The sequence below is a fragment of the Paramormyrops kingsleyae genome, chromosome 16 (assembly GCF_048594095.1).
Source record: "Paramormyrops kingsleyae isolate MSU_618 chromosome 16, PKINGS_0.4, whole genome shotgun sequence".
NCBI classification, from domain to species: Eukaryota; Metazoa; Chordata; class Actinopteri; order Osteoglossiformes; family Mormyridae; genus Paramormyrops; species Paramormyrops kingsleyae.
In genome coordinates this window covers 5,319,490-5,338,749 of record NC_132812.1, presented here as the reverse complement: position 1 = coordinate 5,338,749, position 19,260 = coordinate 5,319,490, and the positions used below count along the sequence as shown (strand labels likewise).

At 37.7% G+C, this 19,260-nt stretch overlaps 1 protein-coding gene across 4 annotated transcripts in view; it reads left to right on the top strand.

The window, feature by feature from the left end:
* Window positions 1-9,792: 9,792 nt before the first annotated feature.
* Window positions 9,793-19,260, top strand: part of LOC111852079 (ephrin type-A receptor 3-like) — a 76,883-nt gene continuing 67,415 nt past the window's right edge. For all 4 annotated transcript variants that reach the window (XM_023827608.2, XM_023827606.2, XM_023827605.2 and 1 more), the window contains exon 1: window positions 9,793-10,010. In XM_023827608.2, coding sequence (XP_023683376.1) covers window positions 9,926-10,010 — 85 coding nt within the window. In that variant the 5' untranslated portion in view covers window positions 9,793-9,925. The remainder of the gene's footprint in view (window positions 10,011-19,260) is intronic.

The following is a 19,260-nucleotide window of genomic DNA, read 5'->3' as shown; positions in this document are numbered from 1 at the left end:
CTCCCAGTCAAAAGGCACGAGTCTGCAGTGGGCATAGAATGAGGAAATGTGGGGCCAGCAATGGATCTGTCGTCAGCTGTGGGATGCATTCACACACACACACACACACACACACACACGCACACACACACACACACACACACCTCTAAATGCCACTTTCCCAAGGTAAATGCATCTGATATGATTTTCCAAGATTTAATTTCTTTTTTTATTGTTGTTGCTGAAATGTATATTTGGCATCTTTGAAACTAACATATTTTTCAGGGTAATTTATCCTTTTAATTAAATACTAGTCAGATCTGGTCACCTTTTTATGACACTTTGAATCCAGCATACTATGACAAAATAAACAAAACTTTCTGAAACTTCCCGAAACCATAATGATCTATGGAACATATAGTAATTTTACTGAAACTCAGTTAAAGGCACATTTGCATTTAGTTGTGTAGCCTGGCTAACTGATGAGAGTAAGGATAGGGGAATGATTTTCCTGAGCTGAAAGCACCCTACCTATGGATTGCCATAACATTCAGAATGGGAAAAAATAAAAATAAAATAATAATTAAAAAAAATAATATATATATATATATATATATATATATATATATATATATATATATATATATATATATATATATATATATATATATGCGCACACACACACACACACACAATAAATATATACAAGGGTGCACATAACTGGCACGCAAGTACGCATTCACCTTTAAGAACGATACGTGCGACTATCGATTGTTTGTAAAACCGCAAAAGCGTACTTGTTTTTTGTGCGTTTGCGCTGCTATGGAAACAAAATATTATGCATTTTAATCTTTATATGCTAACTCGACTTCATTTGCGGTATACGGTTTAAAATGCAAGGTATTTCCTTGTCATAGCAGCGCAAATGCACATAAAATATAAGTACGGTTTTGCGCTTTTACAAGCAATCGATTGTCGCACGTATCGTTTTTAAAGGTGAATGCGTACTGTACTTGCGTACCAGTTATGGTCTGAAGCCTATGGGCGCAAGCTTGGGAACAACCCACGATGGAGCACTAAAGTCTCCGTTCATTTTTAAATAACTAACTAAAGGGTATCATATTTCATGATAACCTGTGTTTTCTACGCATAATTTTAAAAATAGTATTTCACAATAATAACATGATTTTCATTAGACAGTCATTATTATAAAGTATTATTTCACATAATGCAAATGTAATTACTAAAATAATTCAAAACTATATTCCACGATAAAGTTCAACAACTTCTCATATTGATGTATTTCTGAATGACAGTATTCCAGGACAAATTCAATTAATTATTAGAATACTTTCTTTTTCCATATATATATATATATATATACAGTAGTATGCAAAAGTTTGGACACCCCTCGATGAATAACATATTTTGGTCATTTTTGTTATGGAAAAGATGTAAACACAGTCTCTGTAGGAAATGGAAAAAATGCACAATATTTACACCAAACATTGATGCATAGTTACTTTTTATGTCATAAATTGAACAAAGATAAAAAATAAAAACATTACTGTGGCACTCTGCAAAAGTTTGGGCACCCTACATAATCAGTACTTAGTAACACCTCCTCTGGCAGATATCCCAGCTTGCAAATGCTTTTTATAGCCAGCTAAAAGTCTTTCACTTCTTGTACTTGGGATTTTCTCCCTTTCTTCCTTGCAAAAGGCTTCTAGTTCAGTAATATTCTTTGGTCGTCTTGCATGCACAGCTCTTTAAAGATCTACCCACAAATTTTCAATGATGTTTAAATCAGGGGACTGTGATGGCCATTCCAAACCCTTCAGCTTGTGTATCTTGAAGTAGTCCATGGTGGATTTCGAGGTATATTTAGGGTCATTGTCCTGTTGTAGAAGCCATCCTCTTTTCAGCTTCAGCTTTTTTACAGATGGTGTGATGTTTGCTTCCAGAATTTGCTGGTATTTAGTGGAATCCATTCTTCCCTCCACCCGTGCAATGTTTCCTGTGCCACTGGCTGCAACACAACCCCAAAGCATGATAGATCCACCCCCATGCTTAATAGTTAGCAAGGTGTTCTTTTCATGAAATGCTGCTCGTTTTTTTCTCCAAACATGCCTTTGCTGATTGTGGCCAAAGAGTTCTATTTTAACTTAATCAGTCCGCAGCACTTGTTTCCGAAATGCATCAGGCTTCTGTAGATGTTCTGTTGCATACTTCTGACGTTGGATTTTATGATGGGGACGCAGATAAGGTTCTCTTCTGCTGACTCTTTCATGAAGGTCTTGTGGAACGGTGCACCACCACTCCTGAGTCTGCTAAATGTTCCTGCAGTTCTTTTGAAGTCAAATGGAGGTTTTGATTTGTCTTTCTGACCAGCATATGAGCAGTTCTCTCCAAGAGTTGTCTTGGTCTTCCAGATCTCATCTTGACCTCCACAGTTTCCCTAAACTGCCATCTCTTAATTACACTTCTCACTGTGGAAACTGCAAGCTGACAATGCTTTGCTATCTTCTTGTAACCTTCTCCTCCATTGTGGGCATCAATAACTTTCATTTTCAGAGTCTTACACAGCTGCTTAGCGGAACCCATGGTTGTTGAGTGTCCACAAGTGTGTGCACAAGGTTTGAATAGTCAGTGTATTTGTAAAGCTTTGAAATTGGCACCAGCTGACATTTACTAATGACAGCTGTTGCCATGCATCAGATCTAATGAGCTGATTAAGGTCTGAAACCTTGTAAAAAGAATTTGAGACTTTGGAACTCTTAGGGTGCCCAAACTTTTGCAGAGTGCCATAATAATGTTTTTATTTTCTATCTTTGTTCAATTTATGACATAAAAAGTAACTATGCATCAATGTTTGGTGAAAATATTGTGCATTTCTCCCATTTCCTACAGAGACTGTGTTTACATCTTTTCCATAAAAAATTACCAAAATATGTTATTTATCGAGGGGTGCCCAAACTTTTGCATACTACTGTATATATATATATATGTATATATATATATATATATATATATATGTATATATATATATATATATATATATATATATATATAACAATCCTTCATAACAAATAATAACGTATTCATCTGCTCTCAGAAGTCTTAATTGTTTTTTTATAAGCTTGCCTGTAAGGCTGGTATGTCTTGCCTGTAAGGGAAACATCAATCGCTTGTTCTCGTACGATCTGGAACTCCTGGTCCTTGTAGACCTCCTTTTGTAGAGACCTCCCTGGCTTTCGAACTCCAGGCCCCCGAGGTTCTGGAACCAGCCTTAGCCATGTGGTACTGTAGCTGCGAAAGGGTCACTGAGTGAATTGGTGGAGTTCCTTGGCTGACCTCATGAAGGCAGACAGGAAACCCACTGAAACACTTGCACAATACATGCTCAGTCCTTTCTAGAGTACGGGAGGCTACCACACCTAGAGGGTTAGGCAAGCAGGTGGCCTGGACATTCCAAGGTTTATCCTCTATTTACTTCTGACTGTCTTTTGGTGTTTGCCATACTAAATTATGCATGTATATACATTAACTTTAAGTTTTGAGGATTAAGTGCCACATGACGATTAAGGGGATGGTTAGCAAACCCCATACACGCTGTTGTAACAGTTCTGATGAAAAATGATTCTCTTATGGATATATAACCTAGTTTATTTAGTTGTCTGCTGCCTCTTAACAAAGCATATACAGCACTGTGCAAAAGTTATTTATTTATAGCTATTTATCTAGGTAGTAAGTGTATTTTTAAAAAAATAAGGTTTAACATTAGAATATATAATCTTCCTGAGACCCAAGGAAAAAAGTGTCCTTCAATTATAGGTTATTTGTCTTTGGAGGAAATAAGACATCTTACAATTTAGATTTTTTCAAATTTATTTTTATTTTTAATTTCACAGCATGTCCTCCTTAGTGTACAACAGGAATAAATATGTTTCCTTACATCAGTGAAAAGATAGATGCAAAAACAACACGTCCACTACAATGGACATAAATGAATGGGTGAGGTCTCAGGAGGTTACACCAATAAACAGTAAAACAATAAAAAGGAACAACATCTTGTCGGATGGTTAGATGAAGACCACTTTGGTCCCCAAATCTATCATCACGGGCACCTCAGCCATTCCAAGTGTTACATTTCACCACCAGCTCACTTCATTAATTAACTCAATTGATCAATAAACTTCCTGAGATATTGATTGGAACAACAAGGCGAGCTCATGGTCAGCTTCAACAAATACCTGAGTATACTAGAGTATACTGATTGCTAACAGCAAATGTTCTGTTGACCTGAGGAAAGTTTTGAAAATGGTGAAGCTGGCACACTTTGACAAACACAAAATCATAGTTTTACACCAACATAAACATGATCTAAGCTTTATTTTGTATGGCAGCCTATGACTTTTGCAGAACACTGCATATATTTTACAGGTTTTGGAAACAATTAAGTACTATAAAGCATATAAATGCACGGTACAGCAATAACACTGCTGATGACAAATTATTTTCTTGTGGTTGTATAACTCTTTATTTTATCTTTTCTTGGAAATACTGCTTCTTAATAAAATATATAGGCTTACTTATATATTTGACTTAAAAATTTTGTCTTTGTTACTACCTGTTACTGCCTGGCAAATAACTGAAATTGTAAACTGTTTTTTTCTGAATTTGCAAAATATGCCCTGTAGGAACCGACACTCAGGCTCTGTTCTGAGACCAGTTTCTCCATAATCCCCCATTTACTGTTTATCTGGATCATAACGTTACAGCAGTGAATTATTGCTCTTGGCTCTCTGCGTAGAGAGGAAACAGTTAATCTAACACGGCAGGTTTCTGATTTCCTTATAATTTGTTTCCTGAATGGACTAACCTGTTCAATTTGAAATAAAAGCTCAAACGCCACGACCACCACGGTGCCACTACGGTTCAGAAAATCACCTTTTTTCACAAAATTCCGAATTTTTCTTTCCGCTCCAGCCTCTTAAACAAACCACAATTTGCTTAAGAGAAAAACCATACTGACTGAACAGAAAATGGAACTTTTCTACATATTTACCACCCCAGAATATATTACATTACACCTGAATTATTTCATGACTTTGTTTTCTTAGAAGAGATTCATGTCTTGCATATGAAAGTCCTTCTGCTTGGCTCATTCATAGGTTCAGTTGATCTGCTTGATAATACTGCATTTAAACAAGGGTCTCATTGCCGCAAAACTTAAAAAAGCAGACATAATTGGTAATAATCCTTTTCATTACAGTAATAACAGTGCTATCATGAAGAGGATCTTTTTCTGCATCACTTAAGACTGGTGGATTTGAAAGTCGGATCACGTGCATTCCTGTGGGTTCTGTTCCAGCGGTTTGCCAGTCGTTGAGTCAGTCAGAAGAAAGGAAAATCGGTGATTTATGAAGTGACAAGGGCTAATTTTCAATGTTTGGCCTTTTGGGCGGGTTTCTATATGTGAAGTAGACTGTAACAGTACCGGAGTAGCTTCAAGCAGCATCGGAGAGAGGCCTGTATTAGTGCTTTTGTGGCTGGAAAAGACCGCCCACCTATGAAGTTGGTACAGGATGGTTAAATGGCATTAAAAGGCACTGTGGCCCAATCAGAACAGGTGATGTAAGATAGAGGAATTAATCAGCACACATCTGGGTCACACAGGGTTACACAGACGGCGAACAGCTTCGCTGTGGAGCTTTACTGAGTTTCCCTTATTATGCTATCATACGATTTGTTTCCTTTTGTCTTGTAGTTGTAAAATGGCTGTGCTAGCATACAAAAGACAGATATTCTGAAACAATCTATAATAAATTTGACCTACCAGCTGTTTGTGAATGGAGCGGCCTGGTAAGGGAATGGTTTACACAGGAAATAATTTACATTTATGTTAGCAATTTTTCATAATCTGTATAAATTGTTAAAATCCACTGTGATCTCATGTTTGGCTAAGGATGAAGCTTATCTTATTTCCAGCTGCGCTCATGTCATTCCAAGAGGTGCTGTTCTATGTTTCAGGGGCATATTTAACTCGAGGTACAGAGAGGTGAATAGTAAGAATGCTATCCAATGAACGTTTGATTGTGAGAAAGTTTGGGACCCAGGAATACAAGATACAAGTCTAACGGACTTCATTAGGGATATTTTGTAAGAAGGGAATTTCTTTTTTCCTTAACACTGCTGACAAACACAATAAAATCTGAAAGTAAATTAAAATATTGGTATGGGGGAGAAGTTGACATAAGTCAATAAGTTCTTCAGCAAGGATAGATGGACACTAAGGAGGATAGTTGCTAAACTCCAGAGAGAGTCCTCCGAAATAACAATAAAAGACAGCGAGTCTCATGGGCACTGCTGGCACCCAAGGCAGATACAGAGAGAAGCATAACCTGGGGCAGGGAGCATGATACCCGGACACCTGAGCAAGAGACAGAACCAATGCGACCCGACGAGTTTTTCACCCCCTTTCTGACACAGATTTATATTTGGATAAAGCCAAAGGATGCCTTCAACCTTATGGGCAGGCACTAAGCACTTCTCCCTCAGGATGTTCCCATACTGCAAGGTGATAATTCCCCATAAAAACTACAAAATTAATTGAAGAGTAATTTCATGCACACCATGATGAAGTTAAAATCTGCCCATGGTCTACTGAGTTCCTCCAGCTAAATGTGGCATATTCTGGAGTTGCAGAATGTGAAGTTTATTTCTACCTCTTTCTTCCCTCTGAGAAATGGAGGTTTTTCTTCTTGGTCCAAAATCCCACTGCACACACTTCAGCACTTACATGAAACTGTTTCAAAAAGGACTGAAGCTGTTCTGAGATAAAAGATAGTGCCTTCTCCATAGGAGTTACACGAGAGTTGCATACACTATCAAGGATAGCTGTGTTACTTCACACCTCTATGGTTCAGGGTTCAAGTCTCACCTCTGTGCAGTTTGTGTGGATTTTGCAAGTGTTCTCTGTTTTACGTCGGTTTCAACCTGGTAGTTTTTTTTCCTCTGGAAAAACATGCAGTTACTTTAGCTGGCGTGCTCACAGTATATGAGGTAGCCTATATGAGTGTTTGCGTGTTTGCATGTCCATGACTAGTGATGGGCTGGTGCCCCATCCAGTGTGTACTGCAGGTTTCTGTCCTGTTCCTTTGAATATTACCCCCCTCTCCCAAGTGATTGGAAGACGGATGAATATATGTTTTGAGAAATGTCTCACAGAATCTTTAACTGACATTCATCCCAACATTCCATTGAATTTCAAGCATACTCATAAAAAAATGAAACTTTATAAAATAAGTCACAATAGAATATATATTTAAAAACAATTTCAATTTAAAAACATAGGGAAGAAGTTATGGATTTTGCTAAAATGAAATGACTAAATGCTAAATGAAAAATGTTTTATTTGTTTGGTCATTTTTAATCAATTGAAACATTTTGCAAGGTAAATTACTGTCTTTTTAAAATATAATTAAACAAAAAGAATAAATATACAATAAAAAGACGATATTACTTACTGCTGCATTCACTTTTTAATTACAATTTTCATACTTAAACTGTACGCTCAGTTATTGCTGATGTTTGCCTTCAGAAAACCTGTTCAGTTCCTACAAAGATACCAAATGTAATAAAAGGCTTCTGATGCCAGTAACTGATGTGAAATGATCCCAGAATGGATTAGGGTTTTCTGCATGGTTCCTTGTTTGATAAACAGATTTCTGTGTCATTCTTATGAGGAGCAAGACCCCCACCAGTAATGCAGCCCCTATGAAACTTTACCAGAACCAGTACCACTACTAAGTGCCAACTTTCATAACTCCACCGAAGGCTCACATGCTATTAAATATCTTCTGACTGCTGACTGCATAAAATCTTGTTAAAGCAAATTATATTTGCAAACAGTTTTGTATAGTTTTGAGGACACAATTTCTGTTATAATAAATTCAGTGATAGAATGGTTAATCTATGTTTCTTTAGTACTTACATACTTTAGTATATACTCATCTGAAGTCATATGTAATGCTGGAATGCTTGTGTCTAATCACTGTCCCTGTCACTGTCCCTGTCCCTGTCACTGTCCCTGTCACTGTCAGTATGATGGAAGGCAAATATACGCTGGAATAACTGAAATGTAGTCATGAGTAATTTTATCTCTCAAATTCTTTTCCTGCATCTAAAAGGAAATTACTTACACATGAAAGCTTCTTAATGGCAGAAGATAGCAGACATAAAACGCAAATTCACAATTTTAGTGTCTAAGATGTTTGTTTGTATATAATTTTCTCAATCTCATGTCTAATGAAAACTTAAAAATGGTTTAAAGGACTGTAAATGTTGCATTTTAAACATGGATATAACATTTCTTATTTTATAAATCTGAAATTGTGAATATATATAATTCCTCTAGTTCCAATGAATGTAGACAGTTTAGAGCAGGTGACAGTTACAGTGAGGCTGAATGGATCATTTTCCATGACACCTGTGTTGTACAGCTTATGGTTGACTGTGACAGGACAGAGAATGTTGACCTGCGAAAATGTCTGCAAAGTGTTTGACGATTCCAGCCTGTTTTGTGGGTGGAAACAGTGTCTGAAGGGGGACTGACGGCTGACGTGAGACAGCCCACACTCTGTGCGGGGGACTGGCAAAGCCTCACTTTGCACATGGCCCCGGGCACAGCCATCACTCAGTCTCAGTCTCAGTCTCAGTCTCCATTCAAGAAGCCCACCTTCTCTCCCTCCACAATTCTTCTCTTTCTGTTGCATTTAAAGGTGCAACTTCTGTAAAGGATAAATAAATATATAGGCTATTTTTTACTGAGTAAAAATGAGCTCTGGTTTCCTCTTTACCTGTTAGCTACCAGTTACCAAGTTCGTACAACAATTACCAATTCATTTTGGTAAACGAGATCCATCTGTAACATGGAACTATATGTATACTTATTATTGTTATTGTATTTTTAATTCACAATAGTGTAGTAAATACCACAAAGAGCAAGGAGCCATGAATTACCCTATGCTAAATTAAGCAGGACACCTTTAAAAAGAAAAACAACTAATAATATCAGCATTAATCATAGCCTTTCTGTAATGCAGTTACAAATTACAGAGCAAAGGACCAGGGGCTGAGGAGTCTTGCAGCTAAAAAGAATTAACCATCGTTCATAAAACTCTGCATCCCAATAGAAGTGGTTTGGAAATATACTATTAAATATACCGAACGACTGGGCAATATCACATGAGCATAAAGGAGAAGAAAGCATATGAAATATAAAAATAATAGCTGTGATTATATGAAAAATTTATATTGTAAATATAAATATTCAACATTCTAGAGCACTATCATTTTCCATTGAATTGCGATGTATTTCTGGTCTCTTCATATTATTGCCATACAAGCTTTCAACAATTCTCTACAGTTAAATTTCAGTTGTGTATTAAAATGAACAACATACACCCGTTGGTATTTTTAGGAATACACCTGTACTCATTACAAAGTCAGCTTAGCTTCATAATTTTAAATGTCTAACTTTATAACCTTTATAACTTTATCCTAATTACGCGAATAAATTCACTCTGTCGTTTTATTCCATTTTGAATTGCCATTACAATAAGTGATATGTCCGGTAAAAAAAAAATTATAAAAAAATTGGCCCTTACTTTATCTTTCCTGGAAGAATAACCTGACTCCCCTGTGAACCCGTGCGGCCCTGGCAGGTAGGACCCAGCGGAAAACAGGAGCGCTTCGCAAGAGCCATTCTGGGTGAAGGAGCGCTGAAGACAGAGAAAGCGAGCAGACTCCTCCTCATCTCCGGTGTCAAACTTGACATCAGCCTCTGAGCCCAGAATGGTAACTCGTGTCGCAGCCGGAGCCCTCACACCAGTGGCATGCTTTGTGGAGTTATGCGCCTCGCACTGCCCTCTGAACCGCGGCCATGGATTGCAGACTCGGCGTGCTTTTTCTCGCAATCTTCACATGTAGTTGCGGAGGACAGCTTAGCAGTTATCCATCTAATGAAGGTAAGTTGGCATTACAAATCAACGCAAGTGAGACGGGAATCGTGCTCCACTTCTCTGAGCCGGCTACCAATGTTGTCCGCTACACTTAGTTATAATTATATAGCTATTTAGATAATGAGGTCCCGAACGAGCTGCGTAAACCCATTATAAATGTTCAAAAGTGGGTTATTGGGATCACTAATCTGTGCTGCCCGGTACGGAGCGCTGGACGGCTTCATGTGAACTGGGGTCTGCGTAACGCATGGAAGGTTTTAAGGTTCCCCTCCGTAAAGCTTGCAAAACGTAAATGGTATAAACCCTTACCGTCGAAATCAGTATGAGGATATTAGTATATATGAGTGAAGAACCGTTTTAATACTTAGGCGTCCAATAAACCTCTACTTTAGACTGCAGTTGCATTATGCCTTACGTTGTGTTTTATCGTTGCCAGTTATTATGATGCCTGTTAATTATTTGCCGGTAGCGATTATATATTAGCCGCTTTAATAACCACCCAGGGTCTTCACCTTGAGTAACAACGATCTGTAAATTAACATATAACTTTTCCATCGTGATTTGAATCTACTCATTTTTATTTTGTTTTACTCGTAATATTGACAGAGAAAAGTATTGTAGTGTTTATGGGCTACTTTGTGTACAATTTATAATGTAGGCTAATATGTTTTATGGGTAGTTTTATAAGGTGTAATAATGTACGTTGGCCTACAGAAAATAATGTTTCCACATCTTCAAATTAATGTCAAGAATTACAACAGAATAAGTTCACCTTTAGACAAATAGAATGGCGTTAAAGTTAACTAGGCTATATTATCACCTTCAAATTAGTCTGTCACCCGGCCTATCTTGAATGTTGGGATGTATTAATAACGACTAGTTTGTGCAGTTTCATACAGATAAAACCCTGTTTTAACCCATGGGAAGCATGGGACGAACAGAGTAATTGTAGTGCCTTAAACTGAAGCTGCCAGTTTTATGACTGTTTTTGCAGTTTTATACAGATAAAACTCATTTCAAACTCCAGCAAGCGCGGGGCGAACTGAGTAATTGTAGCGCCTGAAAGCTGGCAGCTTTAGACGTTAATATTTCTTTTTTGTATTTATACGAAAAGCAGTTGGAAGCACGTATTTAGAATTACCATGGTAAAAAATAAGATCAGATTACTAAAAGTCGATATAAATTCGGAGTATACATATTTCAATATCTAGAGAGTCTTATTTATTATGTATTAGTCGTTACTGCAGACATGATATGTATATGACAAATTTCATGCACCACATATTGAATAGTAAATGCATTTGAAAATAAATCTCACGCTGTTCAAAGTGTAATTGGTTAATAAATATTTTAACCATCATGATAAATTAGTCATTTAAAATGAAATATATAAAGCACATCTGAAGGGAAAAATGCACATTTGGAGTATGATGGCTTTTGTCTCTTACCCTGTCGTCTCTTACCGTGTTTAAATCACAGATGGTAACACACGGTGGATGCGCACGAACTGCGTGTGTAGTAACTTGTAAAGCAAACTGAAATTAACTTGATTTGTATGGATAATACAAATACATTTAAGAGTTAATAAGTTTCGCTTAATTATATTGGCCTTATAATTTGTAGCTTTTTTAAAAATCAGTTTCTGTTTCATAACTGCTGGAACTGTAAACTACAATTCAGTGTAGGTACAGAGTTGGATCTAAGAACTATGGGAGTTGTCCTGTTGAGGGAGTACCCCTACCCTATGCCCTGTGCTGTCTGGTACACGGTCTAGGCCTCCCCTTGCAGCCTTCTCTAGGGTAAGCGTTTGGAAAGTGGGTGGATGGATGGGGCTGTAGGATGTTTATGTTTTAATGCCTGTTGGGGTCAGTTTTCTATTAATCTGCCAAGAAATGTGTTATAGCCTAATATTGAGTCGTTAACTTACTTCCCTGCGTTTTGTGAATGCTTTGCTCAGCGTAGTACTTTACGTTTAATTGAGTTTAATTGCGTTAATGCCACCAATGTATACGTAGTCTGACTTGAATGTGAGTGTATGTACAGCATTTTTAATTACCTGAACTTTTCTACGGCTTAAAAAATAGCTGGACTAACAAGTGTGTATAAAAAAGCCACAACCTGTCTGTCTTTTGTCTGAAAAAAAGAGAAAAATGACATATCAAATACAATATAGGCTACGTACAATAACTGCATATACTGTTTATGACAATAGCATTTTTTTTCCCCGCTGAACGTAATTCTTAGAAAAATGAACTAAAAATGAGTCGCTGTAATTCGTTTTGGTTTGAAGTTGCCGAAAACCATGTTATTTATTTTCCTGAACATTTCAACACCCGAAAGAAGTTACCGTTGACTGTTATTAGAAAATAAAGTATACAAATTGCATAATCATGAGTGTATTTCCACATCCTACACAATATGCACTTAATATAATGTACGACTCTTTAATAAGTTGAAGAGTGGAGTTTACACGGACTATTCATTTTAACGCTATTGGTATCATGTTAGCTACCAGATACAATCCATCCGTCTTCCATGCAGCTTATCCAGCACAGTGTCGTATATTACTCCAACGAACAGTATTTTTTATGGTATAACAACCTGGCAGCGGCTGTTCAACCGGCAAGGGTCAGTATTGAGCTACAGGTCCTCCCGAGAGCGTCAAAAGCCACCCCAGTACTCACAAAATAAATCTAAATTTAACAATAAAATAAAGTCGATGAAAGGAAACGAACGAGACAAAGCTAACACGCTCCACGACTTCCAGTCATACTACAACTAAAACAGCCATCGCGAATTAAAAATGCTTTATGTTAAATATTTGAAATGTAACCCTAGGCTTGATTTTGGCAGATGAAACTGCAGCATTTCATTTAATGAGCTTTCTCTTAGAGATGTAGTAACATGAACTTGAATTAAAATAAGTCCTTACTTTTGTCCTGTATGCCTTTGTCTTGAATGTGCTATCATAGATTTATACAGTAACTTGCTCTTAACACGTGTAGTTGTGATTTCTATATATTTTAGTTCATTTTGTAAGTGTAAATAAACTAATAGACAACTATTAATGCTTTTGATGGTTCTAATTGTTTCATCTTTTTCCCCAGATGAACAAATAAATGATTGTAACTTGAGTGGGATAGTTGAGTTTTGATGAAATGTTCTTCTGTCTACCACTTTCTGGATATTCTGGATATTCTGAATGTAGTGCTATGAATTTATCAATTTTTTCTGATTCAGTATTTTTCTATACATCACATGTTCCACTTATTAAATTTCAGGATTCAAGCAATATTATAATTTTGTTTTCAGCAACTTTATTGATATTTTACAACTTCTAATATTTTAGTTATTACTTATTGCTCACATTAATATTAAACACGTTTCTCATCTGAAATGTGTGGTAACACAGTATGCAGCCCTTTTTATCAAAAACACAAAAGGCTCATTTTTGGCTAAACTTTTATCCCTCATGCCAGCATTTAATTCCAACTTGCTGACTGTTACGTGTCTTGATTACGATAAAATATTCATTATGTGTTGGCCTGGTTGCTCACTACATCTTGTTAAAAAGGTCTTCTGAGCAGATGTAATGCTTCAAGGTTATTGCTGTTCAATTTGTTTGTTGACTACAGTCACTTATACGATTGTTGCCCTCTAAATATAATTTAGCTATAACCCATAGATTTATGATACTTGTTGGTATCTGGTTTATTTTCATTAACCTTTTCTATTTTTTAAATATTAGATGAAGGTTATATTAGTGAATGTGTGTTTTCCCTCATATTTCAATACAGCATGACTTAGGAAACTGTTGGTTCAGATGGGTTCTTGCACAAATAAATTGCTCCTAAAAACATTACTCTGCAGTTAGGAATGCTCTGCTCTCTGACATTCTACTGAATATAACTATAATCAAATAAACAAATAATCTAGCTATCATCTATGACTGTAACAAGCGGATCTTTCATTTCATGGGATGGTTTCTCATGGTGGGCAGCTCAGTGACTCAGTGTTGTTTTCTGACAGCCCAAGGGGTGCAGGTCCAAATCTAGCGTCCGAGTTCTGCTGGTTCTTGTGTGGGTGCTCTGGCTGCGTCCCGCAGTCTGAAAACATCGATGACTTTAAACTGCCCTTTGTAAAGCTCTAGCATCCATCCTCTGTGGTACCAGGATGAGCACAGCCCACGTTGCGTAAGTAGCGATTGACTGTGGATGGGGGTAGGGGTGTCTGAGGGGCACAGATACCCTGGCAGACCCAGTGGGCCCAGCTCTTCACAGGGGCAAGCTGACATTTTCTCAGAGGGCTCAGAATTTCTATCCATGCCCCTGTATGGGAGAATCTTTTAGCCTTCATTTGGTAGCAGTGAACATTAGCTCTATGGATTAGGCATCTAATTCTCCTCCTGTACAAAAATGCAGGATCCTACCCCAGAGAGTGAGTCAGTGTGCAAAACGCAGGCCTTCCCAGCACTACAGTCGCATAATGAAAGAGAAATGGCAACTGAAGACAATTAATTATCCTGGATTTAATTAGCTTACATTTTATTTTTCTGATTGCATTTTTGGATGTGATTTATATCCTTAATTAAGAGGTAACCACATAAAAGTTTTATAGTACTAAAACAGTTATAATTTGTGGGTCGTACAGTGATTTCCTGTCAAATGACTCTCCGCTGATTCTTCCAAATAGTATTGGTGCTTTTCTGCAGGAATCACTTACAGATTTATGCTTCCTCTCAAAGTGACCTGAATACGTTTAGCCAACCTATAATGTGCAATATAGTTACTATATAGTCTTGTTAACATAATAGTAATATTTCTCAATATAAGTAACAAATTATGTCAAAAGTTTTAACAAAGGTAAACATCTGGGAAATTGCCGCAATCAATAATCAGTTACAATTATATTAGGATGGCTTAAACTGAAATGGATGCAGACAGATTATCTGAAAGTAACATTTATCTAAAATGAAGACAGAGATCAGTATATTAAGAAGCTTAAAACATAGAGTGCTATTTGAGTCTGCACAAGGTGCTGTTTTTACTACATGCCTATTTACTATTTTATGTCTTTCTGTTGTGTATCCTGCCTTGTATTTAATATCTGTCTGTTATGCCCTAATTGTTAGTTGCTTGTTGTCATGGTGTCTCCCCACAGTAACAAGCTGTACCAGCAAAAGTATCCACCTACCTATGTTGGTTGTGTGGCAATAAACACTTATTCAGATTTTTTAATTTTTATTTTATTGAGTTTAAATTTAAAGTGCATTTCTTTTTTTGTCAGCCAAAATAAATAAAATATAAACATATGTGTTTGTGTGTCTGTGTGTGTGTGAGAGAGAGTGTGTGTTTGTGTGCATGAGAGAGAGAGAGAGAGAGAGAGAGAGAGATACTGTATTCTTACCTGACTGTCATGTGACTGCAAAGGCAGTGGGCCAAGACATTTCTGATAAGGGTAATCAAGACCCCCCCCCAGCTTTTTAGAAATAATATTGGAGAGGTAAATTTAAAAAGGGAAACAGTTTTTTCTTCTATACCATGAACATTTCTCTTTTTCTTTACTGCACACTTCACTGGTATTTCTTTAACACAATGCACAATGCTCTTTAAAACCCAAGAAACAGTGCAGATTTTGGGATACAGGTCTCAGTCTGCATTGTAAACCCCCTGTTTCTTGGAGTGGGGCTGATTACAGGCTATGGATATTTAAGAAACATTGCTGTCGGGTGAACATGATTGTTTCTTTAGTTTTTATGCCGGAGGTGTTTTTGTGGTGGTGCGCTCCACAGAATCAGCTCCGTGCTTGGAGGAAAGTGTTATGAGAGCCGGGGCACCTTTCTGGAGCCCTTCAAATGTGTTTACACGTGTTCGTCTTAAAAATAGCCTTGCTATGGTTGTTGATGTTGTAATATAAGGTGGACTGAAACATCTCAAGCATTTCAAAAGAGGCAAAGGACAAAACGGGACTCGGCTGAATCCCTCACAGCAGACCGGCAGAATCGCTATTTCATTTGAGGGAGATTGGATCTGTTCTAATTACATGATGTGGTTGTGACAACCCCCTGGATTCCAGTATTTACCACAGTCTGTGTCACATGTTTCAAATTTAATCGTGGTCTTAATCAAGCTTTTCTAAACACTGCAGTTAATTTAATGTTTACCATTCTTTGTATCGAGTAAATTTATATGAAACACTGCCAGATATTAGATCGTGACATTTTTGAAAGGTTTGAAATGGGATAAAATTGATGTCTGTGGTTATGGAGATTTTATGTAACCTTAATAAAAGAAAATTAGTGTTTTTAAGATGGTAACATAATATTACTGTCATAGAAAATAGATTTTATTTGAAACGGTAGGAAAAATATATATATATAATATATATAAAATATCAACTTCCAAAAACTATTAACATGTAAATTTTGACTAGCCTTCAATTATTATTATTATTACTATATAATAATAATAATGATAATAATAATAATAATAATGATAATAATAATAATAAGGATCCATATCTTTAAATTGTTTGAATTGTGTTAATTGTGTTGAATTGTGTTCGCATTAATTTCAATTTGGGGAATGTGTAAAAGTGATGTTGTTATAATAGTACTATACCTCTATATGTATGTCAAGAAAAACTAGAACTTCTCAAAATATTCAACTTTATTAACATTGATAAAAATATGTTTATCTCCTAGTGGTAACACTGACTTCTAATTTTTGTAATGTAGTCAATATTTTTCAGTAACTACAGACAGTTACAGTAACTGTGATTATTACCAGATGTGACTTCCACAACCAACAACCTCCATAATTATTTTTAAGTTGTTAAAGTTATTTTAAAGGCATCTGGCGACTACTATTTATGTCGTATTGCCTTGTATTATAAACTGCCTTTCATATTTTTTACGTTAGTTTAAAAAATGGTATAATTACTGCATTCTGAAAGGAAACACTTTTTATTTATGGTTTTAAGTTATTAAATCTCTTGTTTACTACTGCTGGCCCATAGTGTTACAAATGACTTCCACGTCCTCTTAGATTAGGGACACAGGGTTTCCTTATGGTGCCTGTTTGTTAATGGCTGTTAAAGTGGAAGCTCATTTGCCTAAAGAGCCGCGCGGGCGCCTGGCGATGGGGCGGGCGGGACCAGAGCGCGGTCAGCGAGGCTGTCGGGAGCAGATCTGTGTTTCTTTTGCTCGGTGACACACTGTGAATAATCTCCCTTCTCTCAAAGGTGTGTTTGTGAGATAAAATAAAACCAGCTGACAATGACATCTCTGCATTCTCCTCTTGCGGGGGATGAACTCAGCATAACCTCACTGTGATATTGCTGCCGCTTCCTCTGACAATGGCTGCGGTGCTTTAAGGAGAGCTCTGCGCTTCTGCTTCAGATGGGCTTCATTTCTGCTCACAGGAGTAGAATGACCGCTGTGTATAATTGTAAATATTGAATATATAACGTATGGTTGCAAAGCCGTTCCTATCACCCTGCTGTTTGTGTTGCTGCCTGCTGCCCCAATATGTGCTGGAATCACAAGTGTAATGTAACAGGAGCCTGTGGTATAGGGGTGATTTGCCAGTGGGACAGATGCTTCTGGAATTTTCTTTCATGCGCATCGATGGGCCTGTCTGTTAAGCATACCGTTACTGCCCAGTTAGGTTTATATTAAAAATCTGGGAGTCATGCAGAATGGGCAGTTCATAGAGCGAGGGCCTCAACGTCTTTGCTGCGGAGGAGTTAGTGCGTCGGCTGTGACCCCCCCCCCCAGCAGCTAGCTGGGTGTTTTATCCTGCCGATAGAGCCGTCACGTGTTCTGCTCTCAGATTCCCGTCTTCTGCTCTCAGATTCTGTTGGTGGGGGGGTAGGGGGGCAGGTGTAAACACCGCCTCACGCCAGTCGGAAATTTTAATTATAGCTAATCTTTAATTAATAGATTTTGCTCAAGAAAAAATATTTGTTGATCATTTACAGTTTAATCCTGAAAGCTAAATTAAAATCCTGAAATATAAAAAAGATATGTTAAAGGAATAGAGAGTCTAACTATGGAAGCAACGTGCTGTAATGTTGATAACGGCATATGCTAATTACAAACACTGAGATGTGTACAAGCCAAAGGGCTCGGGAAGCCAAATGAAGCAGACTGTCAGACAGACTGCGTTTGACAAAGTCGGCGTGTGTACTTGGGCAGGTGACAAAGTGAGCTATGTACCCTGGGCAGGTGACAAAGTGAGCTATGTACCCTGGGCAGGTGACAAAGTGAGCTCTATGTACCCCGGACAGGTGACAAAGTGAGCTATGTACCCCGGACAGGTGACAAAGTGAGCTATGTACCCCGGACAGGTGACAAAGTCAGCCATGTACCCCGGGCAGGTGACAAAGTGAACTATGTACCCTGGCCAGGTGACAAAGTGAGCTATGTACCCTGGGCAGGTGACAAAGTGAGCTATGTACCCCGGACAGGTGACAAAATCAGCCATGTACCCCGGGCAGGTGACAAAGTGAGCTATGTACCCCGGGCAGGTGACAAAGTGAGCTATGTACCCTGGCCAGGTGACAAAGTGAGCTATGTACCCCGGGCAGGTGACAAAGTGAGCTATGTACCCCGGGCAGGTGACAAAGGGAGCTATGTACCCTGGCCAGGTGGACGTGAAGCGGAAACTTAGAACCCTGTCAAAGTACATATTGCTACATCCTGTAGCAAATAAACATCTCACTGCACTGAGCACAAGCAGGACATCCAGATAAGGTCTTTGTTTAATATATAATTCATATGGTGATGAAACTCACAAAAGAGCCATTGGAACTGATTAGTCCAGCTCTAAAATCAGAGATGAATCAATACCAGAAATGCAGAAACATAATGTGCTTCCATGCAACACCGGTTGCTCTATAAGGAATGGAAATTAGATTGGCCTGCAGTTACTGGGTCTGCAGTTACTGGGCCTGCAGTTACTGGCTCAAAGTTCAGATGCGATCCGTGTTCTGCAGTGAAGTAGAAGCGTTAATAGTGCATTCTGACTGCTCTGTCCTGTTGTTTCCAAACATTAAGTGGATATTCCATCAGATGTATCCATTTCTGAACCAGCTGTCAGTAGCTAAATAAGCCTAAATAGCTATAAGTGGCTCGCACTATGACCAAATTAGCATAGGCCTGTGTTCTTGCATAATTCCTTATTAGAATTTATTTCCTGTTTTACAAACAGAAAGAAGAGGCACTTTGTTTATGCATGGTTGCTTAATCGGACAG